This window comes from Paramormyrops kingsleyae, chromosome 12 (genome assembly GCF_048594095.1).
Source record: "Paramormyrops kingsleyae isolate MSU_618 chromosome 12, PKINGS_0.4, whole genome shotgun sequence".
In the NCBI taxonomy this organism is placed as follows: domain Eukaryota; kingdom Metazoa; phylum Chordata; class Actinopteri; order Osteoglossiformes; family Mormyridae; genus Paramormyrops; species Paramormyrops kingsleyae.
Window position 1 is genome coordinate 14,291,340 of NC_132808.1, and position 24,860 is coordinate 14,316,199.

At 41.4% G+C, this 24,860-nt stretch overlaps 2 protein-coding genes across 2 annotated transcripts in view; both read left to right on the forward strand.

Moving 5' to 3' along the window:
• LOC111856478 (putative C-type lectin domain family 20 member A) overlaps window positions 1–24,860 on the forward strand; it is a 213,452-nt gene that overhangs the window by 601 nt on the left and 187,991 nt on the right. The window contains exon 2 of the mRNA XM_072718463.1: window positions 7,606–7,668. Within this exon, the coding sequence (XP_072574564.1) occupies window positions 7,620–7,668 (49 nt within the window). The 5' untranslated portion in view covers window positions 7,606–7,619. The remainder of the gene's footprint in view (window positions 1–7,605; window positions 7,669–24,860) is intronic.
• LOC111856476 (secretory phospholipase A2 receptor-like) lies at window positions 8,531–12,468 on the forward strand. The gene is made up of 4 exons (XM_072698012.1): window positions 8,531–8,926; window positions 9,729–9,759; window positions 11,172–11,528; window positions 11,792–12,468. The coding sequence occupies exons 1-4, from the start codon at window positions 8,531–8,533 to the stop codon at window positions 12,184–12,186; spliced, it is 1,179 nt and encodes a 392-aa protein (XP_072554113.1). The 3' UTR covers window positions 12,187–12,468.

Sequence of the window (24,860 nt, forward strand, 5' to 3'; positions counted from 1 at the left end):
CCCAATTGGCACTAAGGGGCCTAAAGTGTGCCAAGAAAACATCCCCCACACCATTACACCACCACTACCAGCCTGCACAGTGGTAACAAGGCATGATGGATCCATGTTCTCATTCTGTTTACGCCAAATTCTGACTCTACCATTTGAATGTCTCAACAGAAATCGAGACTCATCAGACCAGGCAACATTTTTCCAGTCTTCAACTGTCCAATTTTGGTGAGCTCGTGAAAATTGTAGCCTCTTTTTCCTATTTGTAGTGGAGATGAGTGGTACCCGGTGGGGTCTTCTGCTGTTGTAGCCCATCCGCCTCAAGGTTGTGCGTGTTGTGGCTTCACAAATGCTTTGCTGCATACCTCGGTTGTAACGAGTGGTTATTTCAGTCAAAGTTGCTCTTCTATCAGCTTGAATCAGTCGGCCCATTCTCCTCTGACCTCTAGCATCAACAAGGTATTTTCGCCCACAGGACTGCCGCATACTGGATGTTTTTCCCTTTGTACACCATTCTTTGTAAACCCTAGAAATGGTTGTGCGTGAAAATCCCAGTAACTGAGCAGATTGTGAAATACTCAGACCGGCCCGTCTGGCACCAACAACCATGCCACGCTCAAAATTGCTTAAATCACCTTTCTTTCCCATTCTGACATTCAGTTTGGAGTTCAGGAGATTGTCTTGACCAGGACCACACCCCTAAATGCATTGAAGCAACTGCCATGTGATTGGTTGATTAGATAATTGCATTAATGAGAAATTGAACAGGTGTTCCTAATAATCCTTTAGGTGAGTGTATATGCCCATTTAAAAAAAAATTACATTTAAAAAATCGTATATCAAACCCTCTTCTCTACCCATTGTGGCTCATTGTAAATCTTGGTTCAGAAATCTTGGTTCAAGCAAAATGGCTCTTTGCTTTAAAAAGGTTGCAGACCCCTGGTCTAGAGTGACATAAGGTGGTGCAGAATGAAGCAATACCAAGCTAAATTTATAGTATTAGACTGTCAGAGATCAGCTCACTCATATGTAATATTACATGGATAGTGGGTTGGTTGGTAAACATACTGTATTGGTCTCCAGGGGGCATTTTACTTTTCTGTTGCTGGTCTAGGAACACAGAGCAAATTTTAGAACCATACAGTCAGATAGTAATTAAAATAAGCACAAAAAATAATAAAGAACCACCAGAACAACAGGAGTTTAACCACCCATGTGTTCCATAGAGGACTTTAACCTCTACCACACTGGGGAATCAAACTCCTACTTTACCGGGACCTGCTCCTATATACAGGTCAGGGTTTTTGGCACCTGTCAGTTTTAGTTAAAATGTCCAAAGTAATTAAACAACAACAAAACAAAACTTTCATACAGTGAAATAAAAAAACATAGACAAAAGATGGGTGCTGAACACAATTATTAGCACCCATTTATGATTTTTAATTATTTATACAAACTAGAAAACAAATGAGCCTCACCTGTGCTTAATATTCAGTGTTCAAATGATGTGAATTAAGCAATAAATGAGGGTTTTACTGCATAAAATGTGGCTGATTCCTTCCAGTATCTTTTTCACATTGGCAAAGAGAGCTGTCTGAGAGCATCAGAACTGGTATTATTAAAATGCATAACAATTCCAAAGGTCACAAGGCAATCGCCAAAGAACTTGAAATTCCTGTTAAGATGCTTTCATGGTATGGTGCAAGAAGAAACTCAATGAGATAAGTCTGCGAAGGTTGGTGTGGATTATGGAAAAAAATACCACACAAGACATCTAAAGAATGTTTTGGAATGCATTAGAGCAATCTGGAGCGGTGGTTTCTGCCTGCACCATACTGTATGCCACACAATAAACCAGGTAGAATTGCATGAGTGGAAAGGCAAATGAAGACACCACTATTGAAAGTATGGAATAAAAAGGCAAGACTTATGTTTGCAAAAACTTAGATATGTCACAGTCTTTCTGGGATAATGTTCTATGGACAGATGAACCCAAAGTAGAGCTCTTTGAAAATGTAGTGCCTCAGTTTGCTTATAGTCAACAGAATGAAGCCCATAAGAGTAAGAACATGCTACCTACAGTAAGACATGGTGGAGGTTCTATCATGTTGTGGGGCTTCTTTGCTGCCTCTTGTCCTGGAGGCATTGAATGTACCAAAGGAACAACAAAATCAGAAGATTACCATGGCATTTTAGAGTGAAATGTATTATCCAGTGTAACTAGGCTTGAGGTCAAAGTCTTGGGGTTTTCAGCAGGACAACAACCCAAATCACACATCCAACAGTACAAGAGAATGGTGGCCAAGGAAAAGATGGACTGTTTTAAACTGGCCATCAATGAGTCCTGACCTAAATCCCATTGAAAACCTCTGCAGAGAGCTGAAAGCTGCCACTTCAAATAGGACTCCAGCAAACTTAAAAGAGCTTGAATGCATAACAATGGAAGAGGCACAAACTACCAGCAGACAGATGCAAAAAGCTTATAAATGGCTACAAAAAATGTTTAGAAGCAGTCATTTTGCCAGAGGTTCTGCATCCAAATATTAGTGAATGGTGCTGATAATCGTGTCAAGCATGCTTTTGATGTCTATATTTTTTATTTCGCTATATGAAAGCTTTTCATTGTTGTTGTTGGTGGTGTTCACTAACTTTGGACATTCTACTTAATATTATTCTGATTATACAGAACTGGTTCATTTGCATTTATTTCTGAAGATATTCTACATTCTGTACTTACAGTTGAGCGGTGCCAATAATCCTGACTAGGACTGCATGTGTGTGTGTGTGTGTGTGTAAATGAAAATGTAAACTGCAGAACTATATTTTTATTGTCAAAGAAACAGAACTATACCATGACAGTATATATGATACTATAGAATGGGCAAAAAAAATTAGATAACTTAAAATATAAAAAAAATTTAAATACATATAAATACAAATAATAAAAACAGAACTGTATACCCAAAACATACAAATAGAATTATAAAATAAAACTGTACAAACTCTGCGAAGAACAGTGTATACTATGCTATAGAATGAAAATAAACAAATACAAACATACATATATACATGTATCCATAAATAAAATCCACACAGCAGTCCACTGATGCGCGGGATTTTGCTTGGTTTGGATAATGGCCAGGACACACCTGAAAGTCTATAGGATCTTTAACTTTCCTCTAATGTTACAACATCTTTAGCCTGTTAACATAAATACTAGCTATCTTGCTCAAGATGTTTCCTACTATTAATGTTGTGCATGCATAGGTGACATGGTTTAAGCAAATTTTCCAGTATTTTAAGAATTAACATTTTTACAGTTTTTCTGTTGCTTTGTTACATTTCTCAGATCAGGAATAAAATTTTGAAATGAAAACTATTTGTACAACCTCCACATCATGGACTCACTTGTGCACCTCATAAATGCAAAGTCTCATTGTTTTGGTCAAATTGCAAATGCTTTGGCACCGTAATTCAAATGATCAGGGCCCTAATGGCATGTTACCTATAGTTTTAACACTAAAACTTTTGCTGCGCAAATTTGCGTAAATTCCCTAGAACTCCCTACAGCTCCTCCTAAGCCTGCGCAGGCCTTCAGCCCCATTGTCCTCCTGCTTTTGTTGTGCAAATCACCGATTTTGCCTGTGAACCCTGGCACATTTGCATTTGTGTGCTCAGACTGCTAGCTCAAATCCAAGGCAGCCCGAACCTGTGTGTGACATGAGAACCTTCACTGAAGCTTGTCATATCTATACAAAATATCCAACACACTGACTGACCTGCAAAATGAAAGACACACATTCACAAAATATATGAAAACAAGTCTGTTTTATTTATAAGAAATTAGTGAAAATAGAATGTTTCAAGGCCTGTGTTTGCAGTGTTTGCAAACCCAGTATCCATCGTCCCTGCATTTGGCACATGTGAATCTGTGACAGCTCTCCTGTACCTGGCACTGAGTCATCTGTACAGGCCTTGGCACAGGGCAGCTGCAGCGGCATCTCTCTCTGTCTTCATTGCCTTTTGCTACACGAATCAGCAACGGAGTTCCTTGGCTAGAAGACTGAGGAAGAGTCTCCTTTTGCCATTCCACCTGATTTTCACCAGTAGAGAATGTTTGAAGAATTAGATTGATTAGTGATCAACCAGTTCTCTAAAATAGCTGAGGTGCATCTCATGAACCTTCAGTTGGCAGCATATATTGACAGACCAAAACACAATGTTACAATTTGGCAATGGAAGAACAACAAGGAAATGAACAGAGTAAACAGCTGATAAGAAGAAAAGGAGTTCAGCTGCATGGTAGAAGGGTAGGGAGGCAGAACAGAGGAAGAGGTAGAAGAGACCAAGAACAGAGGCATGTTCCTGGTGAATAAGGGCCACAATTGTGGACCATGTCCTCAGTCATGGCCTTTACAATGGCTGAGGCTAGTCGAACGGTACAGCCGAATTTGAGAGAACAACCATGTCCTCAATCATTCAAATGTTTCATAGAGATAACAGGTACGTAATCTAACAATGTGCACTGTACTGTAATATTGTATACTTACTACAATGCTTCATGTTACAGTATATGTTTATAGTATACAGTAAATGTACTTTATACAGTTACATACTGTGCGTATACTGTAGCACACACATATGTATGCATACTTGCAGTGTGTACATATGTATAAATATGTGCATATTTGTGTTACGGTATATGTACAGTATATGTAACTTTGTACTGTTAAAATTGATATATATCATACAGTACAACTTTTTGCATTTTCAGTCATTATCATGAAAACCTTAGCCCAATTAAGTTTACATCAGAAAATACTTACCGAGTACACTGTTCATTTGACAAAGTTGCTAAACATTTTGGCCATCTTGTTTGTGAAAAATTAAACAAGGGCTTGTCATTCTGAGGGTCATGGTGGTTCATTATGAAGCGTCAATTAATGCTCTCAAATATAGTAGAATATTACCAAATGTCTTGCTTCCCACAGCTGAGAATGAGGAATGCTGGGAAGGTATTTTTCAACAAGACAGTGCTCTTGAACACACAGCAAAGACTGTCTTCTAGTCCAGATTTAAGTCCTGGAGAACATACCTGGTCTCACATTAAAAAACTCTTGGGGAAACATTTGTCCACTACAGATCAATGATCAATGGTTCAAAGCCAACTAAACTGAGAGGAACAATGGGGGGGGGGGGTCGCTTTTCCCCACGATGGCCATGGTGCCCTTTTTGGCAAGGCATATATTACACATGGCTATAATGTTATGCTTTTTGATAAATATTTATATTGCAAGGATTTATGAATGGATTAACATTTGTTTTATGAATGTGCTTATAAATCACAATACTACATTATTATGATAGTGATGATTATTTATTATTATTATTATTATTATTATTATTATTATTATCCTTTAAATTCTGCTCTATTCTCTCATGCAGTCGAGTCCATCCCTTGAACTTAGAGCCACCATGAGGGTGTGATGGTTCACTTGATGGATAATGTCCTCTTGTCATCCTCAGTACATGAGCAGTGCCAAGGAGGACGGCATTCTGGACCTCTTGTATCCTAATATTACTTTGTTGGTGTACTTTTCCATCCCTTTCTTGATTAGACCGACAGCAGCTATTACCACTAGTATTGTTATGCCTTTCATGTCCCACATCTTCTCAATTTCTGCTTCTTTAGTCTTCTATAGTTTTCAGGGAGGGGTTTACTTCAGTGGGGACAGACATGTTGATGAGCAGACAAGTTCTCTCCTTCTTATCTTTCACTACTATAGCGGGTCTGTTAGTCTTGATTTCTTTTTCATTTTGTATTGGTATGTCCTATAATATAGCAGCCTCATTGTTTTCAGTTACACGCACTCCCTTTATCTCCATTTATCGCATTTGTAAGTAGACATTATAAAGTGCACGCACTCCTATTAGCCTATACATGGCTTGAAAATTCTCTACTTCCATGATGATCTACCAATTTAACAAAGGAAAAGTACCTCAAACACGGATATCACTTTCTAAAACATTTTACTCAAAAACATCTACTTGCTGCATTTGTGACATTCTGTGTACAGTTCTGTGTACGCACGCACAACCTGGCTCAGGAACAGCTTTTACCCTACAGCTATTACACTTCTGAATTCAAAGCACTCATCTCTAACATTCTGAATATTTTTGTACTTAAACCTGCTGTATAACTCTAATTCTACCTCTGCAAAATTGCTCATGTACTGCACTTTATACAAAATCATAACTTGATTTTGATTGATTATATTAATGATTATATTGCACAAATTCACCAGCACCTTATTCACTGTGTATATGTGTGTGTGTGTGTGTGTGTGTGTGTGTGTGTGTACATATTTTATTCTTTGGATTTTATTGTAATGTTTTACTGCTGGCGCGCTCCAAACAAAATCTCATTGTACTTGTACAATGACAATAAAGCATCTTTACCTTTATCTTTATTCTGCTGTTGCCGGTTTTGGGTCCTGAACAAGTTGAGATTGGTGCTGCCTTAAATTCTGCTGGATGCAGTTTGGGTCACAGGAACCAAAGTATTATGCAATACAGGAAGACAAAACACAACTAGGAAAGAAACAAAGGTTTGTCACGGTGTTCTTTCAAATAGCAAGCAATGTAAGTAGATTCTATATAGTAAATAAATTCTATATAGGCTTAATCTATAACAAGCTTATGTTGGATGCAGTTGTCAGCATATTTTTTCCCATATCTCGGAAAGGCTAATTTATGTTACTGCAACAAAGAAAATGGCTTCATCCAAGTTTGACCTAATGTAAAATTATTATTATTTATTATTATTATTAGTTGGTTAGAATAAAGCTAAAAATCTATGAATGTGTCCTCACATAATATGTAACATTATAGTGTGCTGGGGCTCAGTAAATCTGAACTTACAACAAATAATTAGCAATTCCATATCAGACAATACTGTTACATTGTATGCATGTTGGCCAGTGTCAATCAAAATGTTTAGTATATTACATGATGCCGAATTCCTCATTAATATTATGATAAGAAGCCCTGGAATTAAGTCAGAATTTAAAGTTATAAAGAAGTCTTCATATTGAGTAAGTATGTCGCGATTTCTTGATGTAAAGTCTTTCTCTTGTGATATTATGCCGTTCTATTATGATAAGAAACTTAATTAAGCATGGCTGGATAAGCTTAAGAGTTGAGACCTTTTACTTATTGTTTGGTCCCCCCACTTCAAAAATCTCTCCTGTGCCCCTGCTTTACACTGCTACTATGCCTATATGTTTTTTAATTATAGTGTTTTTACAGCATGTGAGTTACTCAGCTATAGTTCTCTGTGTATGGGTGTCTTACTGAGACTGCTTATGGACCTGTGTATGAGAAAGAATACATTTAATTCTGGATGTTCATATGGCTTTTATCTTCATTATACACACATTTCTTTTAAACTACACAAATATTTTCATATTCTTAAATATTTTGGTCATTTATTAATTATTGTAAAATGGCAGTGAAAAGGGAATACCTACAAATATAGATATGCATAATATGTGTGTCTGTGTGTATGTGCTCAAATGCATATGAAATGATCAGTATCATAATCCATGTTTTCTGCAGCCTGTTGGATCAGCATGATGGGTTGTAATGTGTTTCTTCTGCTGAAACTTCTACTGATTTCAGGTCAGTTTCTTTCACTTGAAGTATTCCTCATAAAAGGGCCCCACAAATGTAGATATTGATGGCATCTGCCAAAAACCAATCATATTGTATGGTCTTTCTTTGATGTTTGCAGGACCTTTGTGTTGCACTTGTTATACAGGAGAGAGACACATCTACTAAATTTACATTTAGATTCAGACAAATCTGATTATTTATAGTATGTACAGGTACATCTCGAACAATTAGAATATCATGAAAAAGTTCGACATTTCCTGAGCCTTTAAATGGTCTCAGTCTGGGTCAGGAGGCTACACAATTATGGGGAAGACTGCTGACTTGACAGATGATTATCATTGATAACCTCCACAAGGAGGGTAAGCCACAAAAGGTCATTGCTAAAGAAGCTGGTTGTTCACAGAGTGCTGTATCCAAGCATATTCATAGAAATTTAAGTGGAAGGGAAAAGTGTGGTAGGAAAAGGTGCCCCAGCAACAGGGACAACCGCAGCCTTGAGAGGATTGTCAAGCAAAATCCATTCAAGAATTTAGAGGAGCTTCACAAGGAGTGGACTGAGGCTGGAGTCAGTGCATCGCGAGCCACTGCGCACAGACGAATCCTAGACACGGGTTACAAATGTTGCATTCCTCCTGTCAAGCTACTCCTGAGCTAGAGACAACGTCAGAAGCGTCTTACCTGGGCTAAGGAGAAAAAGCATTGGACTGTTGCTCAGTGGTCCAAAGTCCTCTTTTCAGATGAAAGTAAATTTTGCAAATCATTTGGAAATCAAGGTCCCAGAGTCTGGAGGAAGAGTGGAGAGGCACAGAATCCATGTTGCTTGAAGTCCAGTGTGAAGTTTCCACAGTCAGGGATGATTTGGGGTGCCATGTCATCTGCTGGTGTTGGTCCACTGTGCTTTCTGAAGTCCACAGTCAACGCAGCCATCTACCAGGAAATCTTAGAGCACTTCATGCTTCCTTCTGCAGACAAGCTTTATGGAGATGCTGATTTCATTTTCCAGCAGGACTTGGCACTTGCCCACACTGCCAAAGGTACCAAAAGCTGGTTCAACGACCATGGTGTTACTGTGCTTGATTGGCCAGCAAACTTGCCTGACCTGAACCCCATAGATTCTCTATGGGGTATTGTCAAGAGGAAGATGAGAGACACCAGATCCAACAATGCAGATGACCTGAAGGCTGCTATCAAAGCACCCTGGGCTTCCATTACACCTCAGCAGTGCCACAGGCTGATCGCCTCCATGCCACGCCGCATTGATGCAGTAATTCATGCAAAAGGATGTCCAACCAAGTATTGAATGCATAGGAATGAACATACTTTTCAGAAGCCTTACATTTGTTTAAAATATGCTTTTTTATTGGTCTTATGTGTTATACTAGTTTTCTGAGACAGTGAATTTTGGGTTTTATTACCTGTAAGCCATAATCATCGAAATTCCAAGAAATGAAGGCTTGACATATTTCACTATGTATAATGAATCTATATATGAATTTCACGTTCTGAAAGGAATGTCAAGAAATATTGAACTTTTTCATGATATTCTAATTTTTTTAGATGTACCTTTATGTCTTTGATAATAATGTATATTCATCAGTCTGTCAGTTCAAAGATGGACTTGCAAAAGCCTTTCCTCATCTTGTCAGATCAGGTTTATATTTTTCTATTTGTGATCATGTGTATTTGTTTCTCTCTGCCTGTGTGACTTTTTTACAGAGTTTCACAGCCACTGTTCATGCCGTTCACATCAGTACCATTTTGTAAACATAAACCTGACCTGGACTGATGCCCAGGCTTACTGCAGAGAGAACTACACTGACTTGGCTACCATTGACAATATGAAGGAAATGAAAAGACTAACTGAGTCTGTAGGCGCTGATTATACTGGAAAGGCTTGGATAGGACTGATGAAAGGAACATCATGGAGATGGCAGTGGTCCTCAGGAGAAGGAGACACAGGGTACACCAACTGGGAAACGTATGCAACGTACAACCAGAATAATGGCTATAACTGTGTTGGGATGCGAGATACCGGTTGTTGGAATAATATTCTCTGTTCAACTCAGAGTCAGACGGGGTATTTCATCTGTTATACTGGTGAGTAACATTAACCAGCTCTTTAACAAATGGAATGTGCCTTTTAAAGTATACTATCCAGCCATGACATACTCCATAGTACCTTTGACAGGTGAAAAGCATTACAGCCTAAATGAGAGTACATTCTGTTGTCGTGCATGGATACAGGATCTCTCAAAAGGTTGAGTTAAAAAAAAAGCTTTTTGAAAAAGGCATTTGTGTTCTGCACATTCCCATAACACAGCCACAGAAGTAAATTAACATATACAGGAATTAAAGAATGATGAATGAAGCAGGACTGGCACCTGACTGAGTATAAGATGTCAATCGCAGCCCCCCCAGTTACACTCAAGAAGAATAACAGTTGTTGTGTATTTAATGGCACAAGTACTGTGCCAGCCTAAAAAGCAACATTCTGACACGAGCAGTTCGGTTGTACCTTTGATGAACAATTAAAAAAAAAAAAAAAACAATTCCACAGCATACATTACACACTAGTGAAATTACACAAAACCACACTTCACCCGTATACATGCAGCAAGCCACACAATGTTCCCCACAGGAGCTAACCCTCAGGGTCTTAGGCAAAACAAAACACAATAAAACAAAACAGACCATCATACAATACAATATGCGGGCCTCCAAATTACTTCTTGCTCCCCCCCCCCTTGGACCAGGCCCGCAAAATCAAACACCAAATTAAAACAAAAGAAAATACATCGAATGCTTTGGGACACAGGAAACCAATGGACGAAGCCTCTGCCTGTAATGAAAAAGACAGAGTATAAAACTATGCTAATTCAAGTAATAACAAACTCAGATAAAATCAATACCAAGGAACAAGTCGGTGTATGCGCTCTCCCAAAGCCAGCGCTGCTTCGGCTGGCTCGCAACCGCGTATACCACTTCCAATATCAGAGCGCACTATGGATAAAACACTCCACATTAGTTCCAATAAACCACCATATGACTGAAGACAGCATAAGAGGAAACTCACGTGATTCCGTCTGCACTATGCGTACCCACGACTTCATAAATTACTTCCTGCCAGGCGCTATCCTTCTCTCAACTGAATCTTCCAACGGAAAGATTAAAGGAAAAGCGCCTCTGCCACCTGGACTAATCAACACTAAGGGGCGGGGCCCAATTAAATGGCACTTCCCTCCCCATCATACAGGCTACATATAGAAGTGAGATTTATTTCGGAAGTGGTGGTGTATGTTGGCTGAGGGGGGGTATTATATTTTTCTGGAGGCTGATAGTGGCTCAGCGGGTTAAGATACTGCTGAAAGGTGGCAGAGTGATTATACTGCTGCACTCCATAACACCCCCCCCCCCTGCCCTTTGCTTTGAATAAAATCATCAGCTAAATGTTTTAGGAGTAAATGACTTCTGGGTTATTGTTGGTTCTTATGCTGTTTACACATCCACAGATCATACCTGTAAAGACGGAATAAATGCTACCTGGATCTTCACCCGGATTGACCAACATATGAATTGGTTTGATGCTCAGAGCTACTGCAGACACAGTTACACAGACCTGGCCACTGTGAGGAATAAAGAAGATAATGACTTGATACATACAATGTTTTCAAAAGACACTTTTGTGTGGATTGGCCTGTTCCAGGACACATGGCAATGGTCAGACCAGTCAAATTCCTCATTCCGTAACTGGAAAATTGGTCAAAATGATAATGTGGGTAACACATGTGCTTTAGCACAGGTCACCTGTCCTGGGACATGGGATATGAAACCATGTGATGAAAAGCATCCATTCATATGTTATGATAGTGAGTAATGTAACTTTACTACAGTGGCTGATTCTCACCTTTATCTAACAACTTTAATTTATATTACTTTAAAAATATACTATTAAGTTATAATCAGTGTTATAAGTACACATAACACTGTACACTTGCATCAGAAAGCTGTTTTGTGAATTTCACTCCCTCTACCCTTCTGGTAATAAATTCCTTTCTCCAAATTCTCCCAATGTCACATGACTTTCTCCTGTAGCCGGCATTCTGACAATCATCTTACCCTTCTACTCTAGATAACCTCATTCTGGTAAACAGAACCATGCCCTGGAATGAAGCCCTGAATTACTGCAGAACGTACCATTCGGACCTGGTGTCTGTCCACAATGAGGAGATCCAGTACTGGGTCAGTAGGAGGGCTGAGAAGGCCTCCACTGATCATGTCTGGCTGGGGCTGCGCTTCTCCTGCTATCTGAACTTCTGGTTCTGGGTCAGTGCAGAAAATGTCTGCTACCAGAACTGGGAAACAAACAACACTACCTTCTGTGGAAACACAGGGGCAGTACAATCTAAAGACCCACATTACTGGGTCAGCCTGCCTGAGACTAAGGAGCTCAACTTCATCTGCTCCAAATATCCAAGTATGACTGATCCACGTACTCAGTACCTGCAGAACTGTCAAAATGTATGAATGTGGAGCTGTACGGATGAAGTTTTTGCTTTTATTTTGTGTTTCTACTGTAGAAGTAGGATTTAAACCCCTTCTCTTGATCTTCCCCACTCCAGATTCAGACTGATATATGAGTAGAAGAGTGATTTAGTATTTTGAATCAGGTGTTTTCCTTTTGCATAATTTAGAGGAACTGTCATCTCTTGTTATTGTTACACTAAGAGTAGAAATTATATATTAGGAATGATAAGATTCACCAATTCTCATCATTGTACTGTCATAAAAGCTCACAATGTGATTGTCCAGATTAAAAAAGGTGCATTAGACACTATTTGGGATGAACTCAGGATGCATTGTTTCTAATATCTCTGCATTGGTAACATCAATCCATTTTCTGAAACTGCTTATCCTGACTGGGTTGCAGGGATGGCATATGCACACAAGGCAGGGAACAACCCAGGATGGGGCACCACCTCATTACAGGTCACACACACACACACAAACACACGGGCAATTTCATAACTCAAATCAGCCTCAGCATGTTTTTGGACTGTGGTGACTTGAACCCAGACCCTAGAGGTGTGAGACAACAGTGCTACACACTGTACCACCATGCCACCCCCATCAGTAATGCCTGATTTATAAATTATTGGTTGAATCAAATTGTGCCAACTCAATGAATCACAATAGAGGTGAAACATATCATATTGCATAAGTTGCTGCTTCTTATGTATCTTTAATGTATTAGATCTTCAGCAATGTATCAAGATGCTCGTCCCTAATACGTGTGCATTTTGTAGTTAAACAGCAGTAAACAACAAGCTCAGTAATGTCTTCTGAATTATATTAGTTATATGTCATATGTTTAGTGCCAGGAAGCTGCTAAATATATAAATGAATAAAGGTATTAATAAAACTCACCGAAGTGATGAACATCTCAAATGTGGATCACCCACCTGCCTGGTAAATAATCCATCCATCCGCCAGTCACCTGCCCTGGTTGGGGGGTGGGGCTGGAACAGATCCCAGGCAGCTTAGGGTTGGAGTACAGCCTGGACTGGACGTGTCCGTCGTTGTGTTTACAAAAGTTAAATCATTAGCATTCACCAAAAACTGTTCTATGTCAAACCAGTTTCTCATTCAGCTAAGACCTTGGAATCCCTCACACCTGGTTAGACTGCATCACACTCAGCCTTTCAGTGACCTTTAATGGAGAGACATTCAGCTAGGACGAATTGCTCCTATTATGATTGAGACAGGAATAAGAAAGGGGGTAAGGAAGGTGGTTTGAGTCACTGTTACCATCACAAACACAGCAGAAACCATAGTGGGGGCTTTGGATCACTTGTGGATGCTGTCTGAATGAATCACTGGTACTCACACGAGCAAATTTGGGCATGGATTAAAAGAAAACTGGTGACACTTAAGGCTATGTTTTTAGTAATCTATGAACATATTAATAAAAAATAATAATGCATTCTTCAAGCATTATAAACATGGCTATACATATTTATCAAAAGGCATAGCATATTATAACCATGTGTATTATGCATTATGAATGTTTTATGAAGGTCTCATCTATAATGCGCTATAGATACCTTTATTCTTTTGATATTCTTAACTTCAAAATTACAGATTTCTATTACATTGTGGAGACAGTTGGTCCCCACAATGTAATACATAGATAACACACACACACACACACACACACACACACACACACACACACACAATGGAACAAGAATGGGGAGGATAACTTCTAATTATGCTTAGCCAATGTCTGGTTCAAGACTAAACAACAGAGCAGGTGCCAGCATCACAAAGCCTGTTGCTTGTTTGATTTAAGGTATCCCAGTTTAAATGGACTTTTCCTTTGTTCATCTTTGTTCATGTACATTTAGCCGAGACTCAGCGGAGGTTCTATGGGGGGGGGGAGGGGAGCGCCCCCGTGATAACATGCATAGTCCCCCCCGTGGCTCCCCTAAATGCATATGCCTAAATATATATATATGTGGGCTACTCTTTTGTGCATTGGGAACAGGTGAAACACAAATGTAAGCACATTTTCTGACAGACGCTTAACGTGGATCATTTTGGTCACTTCATTTGTGATAAATGAAGTTAAAAACTGAAAAAAATCAAGTTTGTGGAAGTAAGACGGTCTAAACAAGGAACCAGAGTGGGTTAAACATTTGTAAAAACAGCAAAATGTAACTGTAAAGCATAAATAACAATGTTTTTCAAAATTTTATCTTGCTTCTTAATGCTGTCAAGTGTAAGTAATACTTGGCGGACATTAAGGTCAAATGCATCTGCCCCCCCCTAACAGAACAACTGGCCCCAGTCACCCACCCAGTTGAAATGGTCTAAAATCGCCACTGCCTAAACTACCTTAAATCTGACATGTTATCCAGCTTAGCAAGAAACCCTCCTTCATGATACAGGCCCCAGGTTGACCTGGCAATGATGCACTGATTGGGCAAGGGATGACCAGCTGTGGTCAGCACTGGTGTAGTGCATCACTGGCACTGGCTGAGCTCTCAACATAAAGTTAAATTAATCTAGCAGAAGGCCTGCAGTGCAGATAGGTTCAGTCAGTTCTGAGTCAAAAACAAGGGTAAAGAGTCCACTGGGTCGCTGGTCTCTACTCTGTATAATCCATACCAGCCAGCTGGAATTAATGTGCTCCCTGCAATCACAGCAGCAGCATTACCAGCAACCTCAGGTCAGGTTGGGGAGCATGTGCGGATGCAGAGCATTGCTGCACCCACCAGGCAGCGAAACTCCTCGTAATCCCGGCCGGCGACCCCCCAGGCAGATACACGGTCCAGTCCCACCCTCCAGATATGGCCATCCATCTGCTGCAACCAGGTGTTACGTGGGCGTCCCCTTGGCCTGGTCCAGCCTATATGTATCCATCCCTAGCCTCAGAGCCACCACTCCGGCCTCAAATGTTGCTGTTTGTGGAGCAGAACTTTGCTATCCGGACCTGCAAACACCCACAATTGTCTGAATACAGCTGTTACACACAGGTATTCAGGAACCCGCAAAGCATGTTTGAAAATGAAGAAAATTACTGACATTTTCTTAATAACAATCAAACTGTATGAATTTACACTGTCAACAATCCGCTGCCAGCATGCCTTTCTAGCTTTGCCGGTAGCCACGGTGGTGCTCTTCGCCATTATTGTAATTTTGAATTTTTCATATTTTGCCAGACTAATTATTTGGCAGGCAGATCAATGATTCATTTGCCACAGAATTTAAAACAATGGGGATGGGGGGGAGGTGCAGGTGAGGGGATGAGGCGCAGACTTCAGTACCCAGCTCCCCATATACAATAAACTGTTACTAGCATTTGAAAGACCAAACCATAACTGTGGTTGTCAGGTTACTGAAAACCTCTGTGTAACAGCTGTATTTGGACTATTGTGAGTGTTTACTGGTCCGGAAACACATGGGCACAGCTGTAACAGGCAGCCGCTGAAGGCAATGCATACAGATTATGGCTAAAGTTGATTTTCAGTGGCTTTGTTCTGTAAATATCCTCACAAGACAGCCAAACAAGTAAATGCACAATTACATATAGATTTTAGGGTAAATAAAGAAACACTGATCAACCAGGAGTGTCACCTGACTGGGTATAATGGATGACAATGCCAGCCCCCCCATTTAGATTCAGGGAAAATCAAAGTGTCAGCATAAGTATCGAAATTCTCACATAAGTGGTCAAGTCTTAAATTTGTTGAACAATTTTAGAAACCATAGACTACGGACCCCCTGCAACCCTGAAGTGGTTTCAGAATATCTACGGATGGAATTGCAGAAACATTAATTAGGGAGTTTTAGCATTTTACCTGAATTGTCAGACTGTAAGATTCATTCAGGGTGGGGCGGTGTGTGGCTTCTCTCCTGTGAGAAGCTGCTCAGGTTGCCTTTTCTTGCAGCATATGCCAGAGGAAGAGAGCGAAACTTTGGAGCCCAGCAGTGTCTGACCCACCCGAAGTTTCTCTTGAGTAATAGTCTGCTGCTGCACTTGTGGCAATGTCAATGTATGCAGCCAGCTCAGGAGAGGCTGCGTCACCAGGACCCGGGTCATGAGAGGCCGTGTCAACAGCACCCAGGTCAGGAGAGGCTGCATCACCAGGACCCGGGTCATGAGAGGCCGTGTCAACAGCACCCAGGTAAGGAGAGGTCATGCTGCCAGCACCTGGTTCCAGAGAGGGCTGTCCGTCCAAGCCCAGCTCAGTTTAGTCTGTGTCACCGCCGGTGTATTGCCTGAGCTTGTCCAGAATGCAGTGTCACACCTGGTATCTCTTTGGCATCCTCTCCACTGCACTTCCATGTGCATCCTGCAAGGTTTGGACTGCTGTCTCGCTGGCACCACCAGTCCTGGACAGCATTCCTCTCCGTGTTCTTGTCAGAGGGCCATCCTTTCAGCCTCTGAAGTCCCTACCATCCCTCCGGCCCCTGATCTCCTCGGTGCCCTACCAGCCCTTGACCTCCCAGTCACCTCAATGACCCCTGACCTCCCAGCCACTCTGTCAACCCAGGGGATAGCATGTTTCCAAAGACCTGCCTAGGAGAAGCCACCAAGTCTCCAGAGCCAGACCCCATGACAACCTCTTTGCCCATTTCGCCAGACCCAGATTTGCCAGCAACTGTCTCACCTGACCCTGTGTTGCCAGAGTTCTAGGTTCCTGGCCCAGGAAGGGCTGCGTGACCTGCACCTGGCCTGAGACAGATGGGTGGGTATGACCTGTTCCTGCAGACCCCCACAGAGGCCTCACCTACAACTGTGCAGAAATCAAACGCCTCCAGGTGTCCCATCGACACCCTCCTTGTCTCAAGCAGCCTTGTGGTCACCTCCTGATATCCTGTCGGCACCTTCTGGTGTCCCATCAACACCCAACTCGTCTCCAGCCACCTCATCGGTGCCTTCCTCATTATTTGCAGTCTAGTCAGCACCCGCTATCTCACCTGCAGTTTCTCCAGGGTGCTCCTCACCACCATCTCATGCCGGCATCTCCTGAGGTCCCGCCAGCACCATTCTCTCCCACCATCTCACTGGCCACCTGGTTGGTCCATGCCTTTGTTCTCCTGCCTGTTCCCTCAGGGGCAAAATGCCTCGTCTATGTCTGAAAACTGTGGTTACTCTGCTGGTTCCTGATCTTTCGGTCCTCTCAGTGGGGAATGGGCTGGAAGAAGCCCCGCCCAAGGATCTTGAGTGGGATTCTCTAGGCATCTCACTGGGCCTGTTGCCTCTGGTCCCTGCTCATGTCCTATGTCATCGCTTACTGGGTAGCTGGGAGACACTGGGACCCCAAACTTTCTGGGCCCCAGGTGCTTGACAACCCCAGGTTCAGCTCTTGAGGAGGCCGGGAGGACTGTTACCCAGGCCCTCCCATGCCGCCAAGGTAGGGTACTGGCATCCTGCAAGAAATCCATTCCCCTCTCTCCTGACAGACATGCAGCACAATCATGGTCCTCATTAAACTTCTGTTCTTTTAGAAATATTTTCACTATGTTAGTCTCTGGCAAAAATTCTGCAACTGTAATTTGGCAACTTTTGTTATTGCCTCTGTCTGTTTTTAGTGCAAACTCACAGTCTCTCAGTAATTTTGCAAAATCAAAACCATTTATTTGTCAGTAAGTCTTTAAAAAATAAAATTAAAATGCTGACTAGAAGATTATGTACAGTATCAGTCAAAAATCTGGACTTACTTACTGAAAGTCATTTGTCTCCACAAATTCATAACCCTAAGTACAGCTCACTGTGTAAGTGCTCTATTCTCTTGTGAAAAAGGAATGAGATGGAGTGCTGCGAGAGATAACCTGGCTCCCACCTTCACTGCGACTAAGGGCCTATAAATTTTATAGTTGACACAAAGCAGTCAGGCAGGTAACTGTACGAATCGGTGCCTGACCTGCCCCTTTTGCTATGTCAGTTCCCCTAATGGCCAGCTGATGTTGCTGATCATCCCAGTGTCATTGGCTCCCTGTCTGTTCTCCTTTTCCCCAGGCTGCTGCGTGGCTTAATGGGCTGATCTTGTATTTTTGTACTGTTCCTTGTTTTGCTCCCTGTTTGTAGTATGTTCAGTTTTCCTTGTTTTACACTACTGTTCCAAATGTCGGCTGTGAAGCTGAAGGCTGTCATGCCTTGCAACATGCCACTAACATGATTTTTCACCAAGTCGTTCACCTTTGTCAAGAAGGACTCTGTAATATACCAACAACTTGGAATTTCATATTTGGACTCCAGAAAATTAAGAAGGAGTCAGAATTTACAAACCAGAGGAGGCCATTCGGCCCATCAAGCTCATTTGGGGAGAAATTAACTAATAGCTCAGAGTTATTAAAATCTTATCTAGCTCTGATTTAAAGGAATCCATGGTTTTAGCTTGCACTACACTAGCAGGAAGACTATTCCATACTCTAACTACACTGCTGTTAATAGAGCCGATATGTTGTAGCATCCACCTTGGAGTAAAAAAGGTTGAGACAAACTCTCAGGTATTTTGGAATATTCTGACAGCTCAAATCTATCCCTTGGCTGCCAGGGTTCCCGGTCTCTCTCTTGGAGTCCATGCCCGACTCACCGATGACCTGGACAGTGAGCCTCTCCCTGTTCTTATGTAGGATCACACATGCACAAATTCCAGGTGGCCTGAGACAAGGCCGAGCCTGATGTTCTCCGCCTCTCTCCTTGGGCTGATGGGCTTTTCTCTGCTCCTTGATGATCTTTCTCTGCTTTGATGATCTTTCAGCCCTCCTTTGTTCTGAGATGCCAAGTTTTATGGTCTAAAGTTCATGAATAGGGATGACCAGGAATTCGACTCCTGGACCAATGGCTGGCCATCCATTTGGCAGGCTTTCGGAAGGGGGTCCGTATCAGTCCTTTTGGGATTTATGACCAGAATGATTCTCCCTTTACTGATGATTTTCATTAAGCTGGTATAACTTTTGATACATCCACTTTCATGGTAATCACTGACCAGATTTAGAATCAGGAGTGATTGTCCATCAGTTTGACACCAAACATGCCATACCAGCTTCATAGGTTCACACATCATACCATCTGTATTAATTGATTAATAATTACTTATATTGTGTATATGACTGACTCACAGCAGTATATGATACAGGTGTTTTGGGTTGCACCTCAACAGATGTTACACTTTGTGCAGACATTACATCACATATTCACATTAAAAACAGCACATCTTATCCTTAGATAGGCGTGGCTGTTAGTTTGTGGTAATACTAATATAAGTTGCACATTTGGAAACAACATATCTTGGTTGGTGTGGCTTATCCCAACTGATCTTCTCCAGAATGGATAATGTACACGAGGGGTCGGCAACCTTTTTGACATGGAGTGCCAATTATATATTTTCTTGTTAGTCCGCGTGCCATGTTAACGACGGGGGGGGGGCGTATTTAGCGAGCGGGGTGGGGGGGGCTAGATATTTTCTTGTTGGTTAGTGTGCCATGTTAACTACAGTACGTGCAAGACACCACAGATTAGATCACAAGTTGTGGTCTAAAAGTAATGAGGAACCACCCACTATATCTGCTTTAGCGGAAATACACTCCTTCAGTCCAGGGACGGATTATGGGTTGTGTGGGCCCCTGGGCAAAATGTTCGCGAGGGCCCCCACCACCACCACCACCACCACCACCACCACCACAACCACCACAATTCAAGGGCCCTTGGCAGCCAAACGCCCTCCCTCCATGTTTCCATCAGAGGCCCTATAGGGTCAGGGGCCCTTGTAGGCAGAGGATCAAAGAATGTAGGCCCTCTAAAATAGACAAACGAAAATACATTGTTGATAAGCGTTGCAAATTGTTTTTGGCTAGGGGCCCCACGGGCCCCCTGCACCCCAAGGGCCCCTGGGCAGCGGCCCTGCTGGCCCGGTCCGTAATCCGTCCCTGCTTCAGTCATTATGATAGTTCTCACCTTTTTTCAGCCCTGTTAAATAATTATGTTATGCAGTCTAACAGTCTAGCTGCATAATCTGTGTTTGGTGACTGGTGCTATATATTTCACGCACGGTTATACCACAGGCAGTTCTCAGCGCAGTTCTTTGGATAAGAACTGAACTGAAGTAAAACTTACATAAAAAGAAAATGTTATGTTGGTCTGAGTCTTTCTTATTATGGTGGGTTAGTAAAACACAGCAGCTGAATGCCCAAATGAGTTCAAATGAGAGTTCATTAAAATAGAGCAGATATGGGCCACCCATTTTGTACTTGTGTGCCACCCATATGGGCTTGCAATTTGGGAAGAGGTGGAGACACATTGTCCTAACACTCTAGGTTGTAAATTGAACACTATAAGAGTTAATAAATATTAACACTGTAAAAACAACACTCACTGTACACTGAAAAGTGTTAAAGGTAACACTGAATGGTGTAGACCCATATAGCCAGCATGCAGTGTTAATTTAACACTGGCACATTTGCTGTGCAGAGCAGGAGGTGGTGGCAGACACAAAATGAATCCCACTTAGGAAAAAAACCCAAGCATCTTTGATACAGCATATGTTAAATCTTAATTCTTTTTCTACAACCAACATGAACATTTACATTTTTTTGGCAGTGTTAGTGGTACTGCACTATTTACATCATTTACTGTTTTAACTGTTGCACTGTTTACATTAACTAATTCTGTTTAAATTTGTAGTATAAACAAAGTTGAATCCCAACATTGGACCAATATGGAAAAATTATGTTATTTCATCTTTCAAAACCAACACTCTGATAACGGTTATTCAATGTTGAGAGACAACGTTGTAACAACATCTTTACAACACAAAATGCCTGCTGGGTGGACACGAATGACGAGCTTTTCAGAACATAGAAATACACTCAGAACAGTTAGAAATAGGCTAATAATATTGCAATGAAACAAAATAATAATAAATGTTGATTTCTCAAGTGGTCAAACAGAAAAGCATTTGGCCTAATAATGCTTCAGAGCGTTAGCCTTTAATTTAGTCGTTCTTGTTGCTTTTGTGCAGTAGATAAATAATAGAGTACTTGTTTTTAATAAATTGATTTTAAGATAATTCCATTCTGCTGGAGTCCCGCGATTAATTCTATTCTCCCGCAACCCGCACATACATGAGGACCTTACCGCCCGCACCTGCATTCACCCATCAAATTTTGTCCCGCGCCGCACTCGGTGCGTTGGGTCCCGCGGGTCCCGCGGGAGTGCAGGTCTCTATTGTGATCATCGTCAGCGTGCCACCCGAAATTCCTTCGCGTGCCAGTTGTGGCACGCGTGCCTAGGGTTGCCGACCCATGATGTACACCTTAATTCAGTTCTTTTAACATAGCATAGTAGAACACAAAAAGCTTGGTAACGGACCACCAAGATCAGATAAGGACCACGGAAGAATGTGGAGAAAAAAGGGGGAGTTGTTAAACAAAGAAAGCAGACTCTCTAAAAGTTAGGACACACTGGTTACACTATTTATTTTTCCAGATTCTTCTGGTATAACCATGAGAACATATATGCAGTAGCTACCTATTTATTTATTCAAATTTATATAAGTGTTCAAGTACAAAGGGGTAAAATAGGTGATACTCCGTGAACATGGTTATAAGGGTGGCACACAAAACACTAAGATTGTCTAAGGACACATACAAACATAACCTATCTGTATATTGAGACTAGTAGTCATGAGTAAATCAATATACAGGGTATACAAAAGCCAAACGTAAAAGAAACTTTCTTTAGGGTGTTGGTCTGTTGGGTGAGTGATATGTAAGGCAGGATGTCTGGGGAGGGGGTTGTGTGCCAAGTCGAGGGACCCCTGTCCTTGAGGTCCACTTTGCTGTCTGTAGGTCCCTAAATCTCTCTGGCCTCCCTTGTTATCTGTGTGTGTGTGTATGTGTGTGTGTGTGTGTGTGAAGAGAAGAGAAGCCCACAAGAAGCCCTCCAGTGAAGGCCCAGCTGAACAGAGAACTGCAACCAAGACAATGCTTCACAAGGAGAGAGAATCCAAGGGGCTCCACTCCACTGCTCCAAACGCCGCAACCTTCCTGAGTGCCATCATCCCATCAGCTCATCAGCTCTGCAACCAACTTCTAACAACCTAAGCTGTTCTGTTAACCTGCTATAAGACTTTAGGGTCGTGTTTCCACAAACTGTGCTTGCTTTGCAGAACAGTATTTCCCATTTAAGGTTACTCATTTAAATCCGGTCACTGCATTTCCATAATTACATTGTCTGTTTCTATTCTGTTATTTCGTGTTTGTTGTTTGTGTTAGGTGTAATGTCTGTCTTACGTTAGTTGTAGTGATAGGAATAAATGCATGTCTTTTACACAACTTCAGCCTCCGTTCATTGAGTGCTCATAATAGTCCCTGCCTCTGTGCGATCTGGCTACTATGCTCTGAAACCTCAAACTCGCCTGAAATATCGCGAGACTCTCTCCTCGGACATGAGAGGAGCTTCGCGACCAATCGTTTACATTACCTGGTGATGCAACTCGCTGGACGAGCCTTCTAACCCAGGTTACTAAGCGATACTGGTAATTAGTGAATCCCATTTAAGTCTCACATTAACAGACTCACAGGGATACCGCAATTGAGTTTGGACAAGCTGACCATTCAGCATAACAATTTGTTAATAATCAGCATTAAATAATAATTAATTAAAATTTAATTAATTTAAAACATATTGGTGGAGATATTAAAATTTACCTGAGCGAATAATTCCTACACTTGTCAGCAGGTCGTCCCTCTGTCTTCTGAAGTCTTGATTGTTCTGCTGGCCCCTGAAGGCCCAGCCCCCCCGCCAGTCCCTGACCTCCTGGCTGCCCAGCACCTGTCTCACCTGACCCCATGCTGCACATGACCTGTGCCTGGCCTGGGACAGATTGCAACAGACAGGTATGACCTGATCCTGTAGATATCATGTAGAGGTGCATCTCATGAACCTTCAGTTGGCAAGCATATATTGACAGACCACAACACAATGTTACAATTTGGCAATGAAAGAACATCAAGGAAATGAACAGGGTCAAAGAAAAGAAGAAAAGAAATACAGCTGAAATTCTCATAACTACTTGTACAACCTCCACATCATTGAGTCACTTGTACACATCATAAATGCAAAGTCTCATTCCTTTGGTCAAATTGCAAATGCTTTGGCAAAGTCATGTAAATGATTATGTACAATTGTCTGCTAATTCCTAATTTTTCAATTGTTTATGACATGTTGGTCAAAGGGCGTTTTTCCACCACACCAGGTACCGTACTTTCGGTATTTCCATAAAGTGCCGAAAGTTTGGTACTTCTTTCATGTCGGTTTTCCACTGGCGTAAAAAATGGTACCGGCGCCAAATAACATCATCAGTGACCACCCCTGACTGACAGCCCAAAATTAAAAAAACAGTTGAGGCTGGAAAATGCGGTTTATTGTTATGTCAGCTTCTATCACAGTATAAGATTCAGTAAAATCCAAATCATGCTGCCATCAATTACGTTTACGTAGGTACACTTAATTTGGCTAAGCCGATCAAAGCAGTAAGAATTAGCTTACTGTTAATTCAGTCTTTTGAAAGCAAACAAATTATTTAATTATTAAATTTTCAAGCGGCATTGTTTGGTGTTTCGCTTGTGCCCCATTTCTTCCAAGCGGCTTGGTATTACAGTGTTCCGGGCAATTAAGTTTCCCTATAGGCTATTTCTCCTGACTATCAGGAAATAATGTTTCCCATAATATTAAAGCAAAGAGGTATGTGAAATGTCTGAAAATCACTCAGGTACATTATTACATGTGAATACAGTAGATCGTCACGCATAATATAGTCTTATAAGCAATACTATGGGCGGCATGGTGGTGCAGTGGTTAGCACTGTTGCCTCACACCTCTGGGACCTGGGTTGGAATCTCCGCCTGGGTCACATGTGTGTGGAGTTTGCATGTTCTCCCCGTGTCATCATGGGGTTTTCTCTGGGTACTCCGGTTTCCCCCCCACAGTCCAAAGACATGCTGAGGCTAATTGGAGTTACTAAATTGCCCATAGGTGTGCATGTGTGTGAGTGAATGGTGTGTGAGTGTGCCCTGCGATAGGCTGGCCCCCTGTCCAGGGTTGTTTCCCTGCCTCGTGCCCATTGCTTCCGGGATAGGCTCCGGACCCCCCGTGACCCAATAGGATAAAGCAGGTTGGAAAATGAATGAATGAATGAATGAAGCAATACTATACCGTTTTCATCAAGAAATACCTCTATCCAGCAAATTCAGTAATTTCATTTATTATCTGTAAAAACAAAAAACATACAAAAGGCATCCCTTGTGAAAAAAGATTATACTTAAGCACACAAGTATTTCAGCACAACTTAAGTTGTGTTGTTTTGGGACACTTTTTTCATACTAACTTATAATGAATTACTACTAATGAAATATAATCAGTACACTGAAAATATACTAAATATACAACTCATATGCTATTTTGGCCACCCTTGAGATATACTTAAAATATATTACTGTATGACATCAAACTAAGTGCTTTGTAAGTGTACTTAAATTATATTTTAAGTAGTTTATAGGTGCTCTTCAATTATAATTTTAGGGTCATAAGTATATACTCCAAGTATACAATCATTGTATTTCCGAATTGAATACAATATATTTATGAAATGCTTCAAGTGTGCTTGCAATACAAGTGCAGCACACTT

Excerpts from the sequence above, each read along its gene's own strand:
- LOC111856476 (XM_072698012.1), top strand. The coding sequence starts at position 8,531 with ATGTCATCTGCTGGTGTTGGTCCACTGTGCTTTCTGAAGTCCACAGTC. Across the intron at positions 8,927-9,728 it reads TGCCACGCCGCATTGATGCA|AGTCAGACGGGGTATTTCAT; the intron begins GTAATTCATGCA and ends TGTTCAACTCAG. Across the intron at positions 9,760-11,171 it reads GTATTTCATCTGTTATACTG|ATCATACCTGTAAAGACGGA; the intron begins GTGAGTAACATT and ends ACACATCCACAG.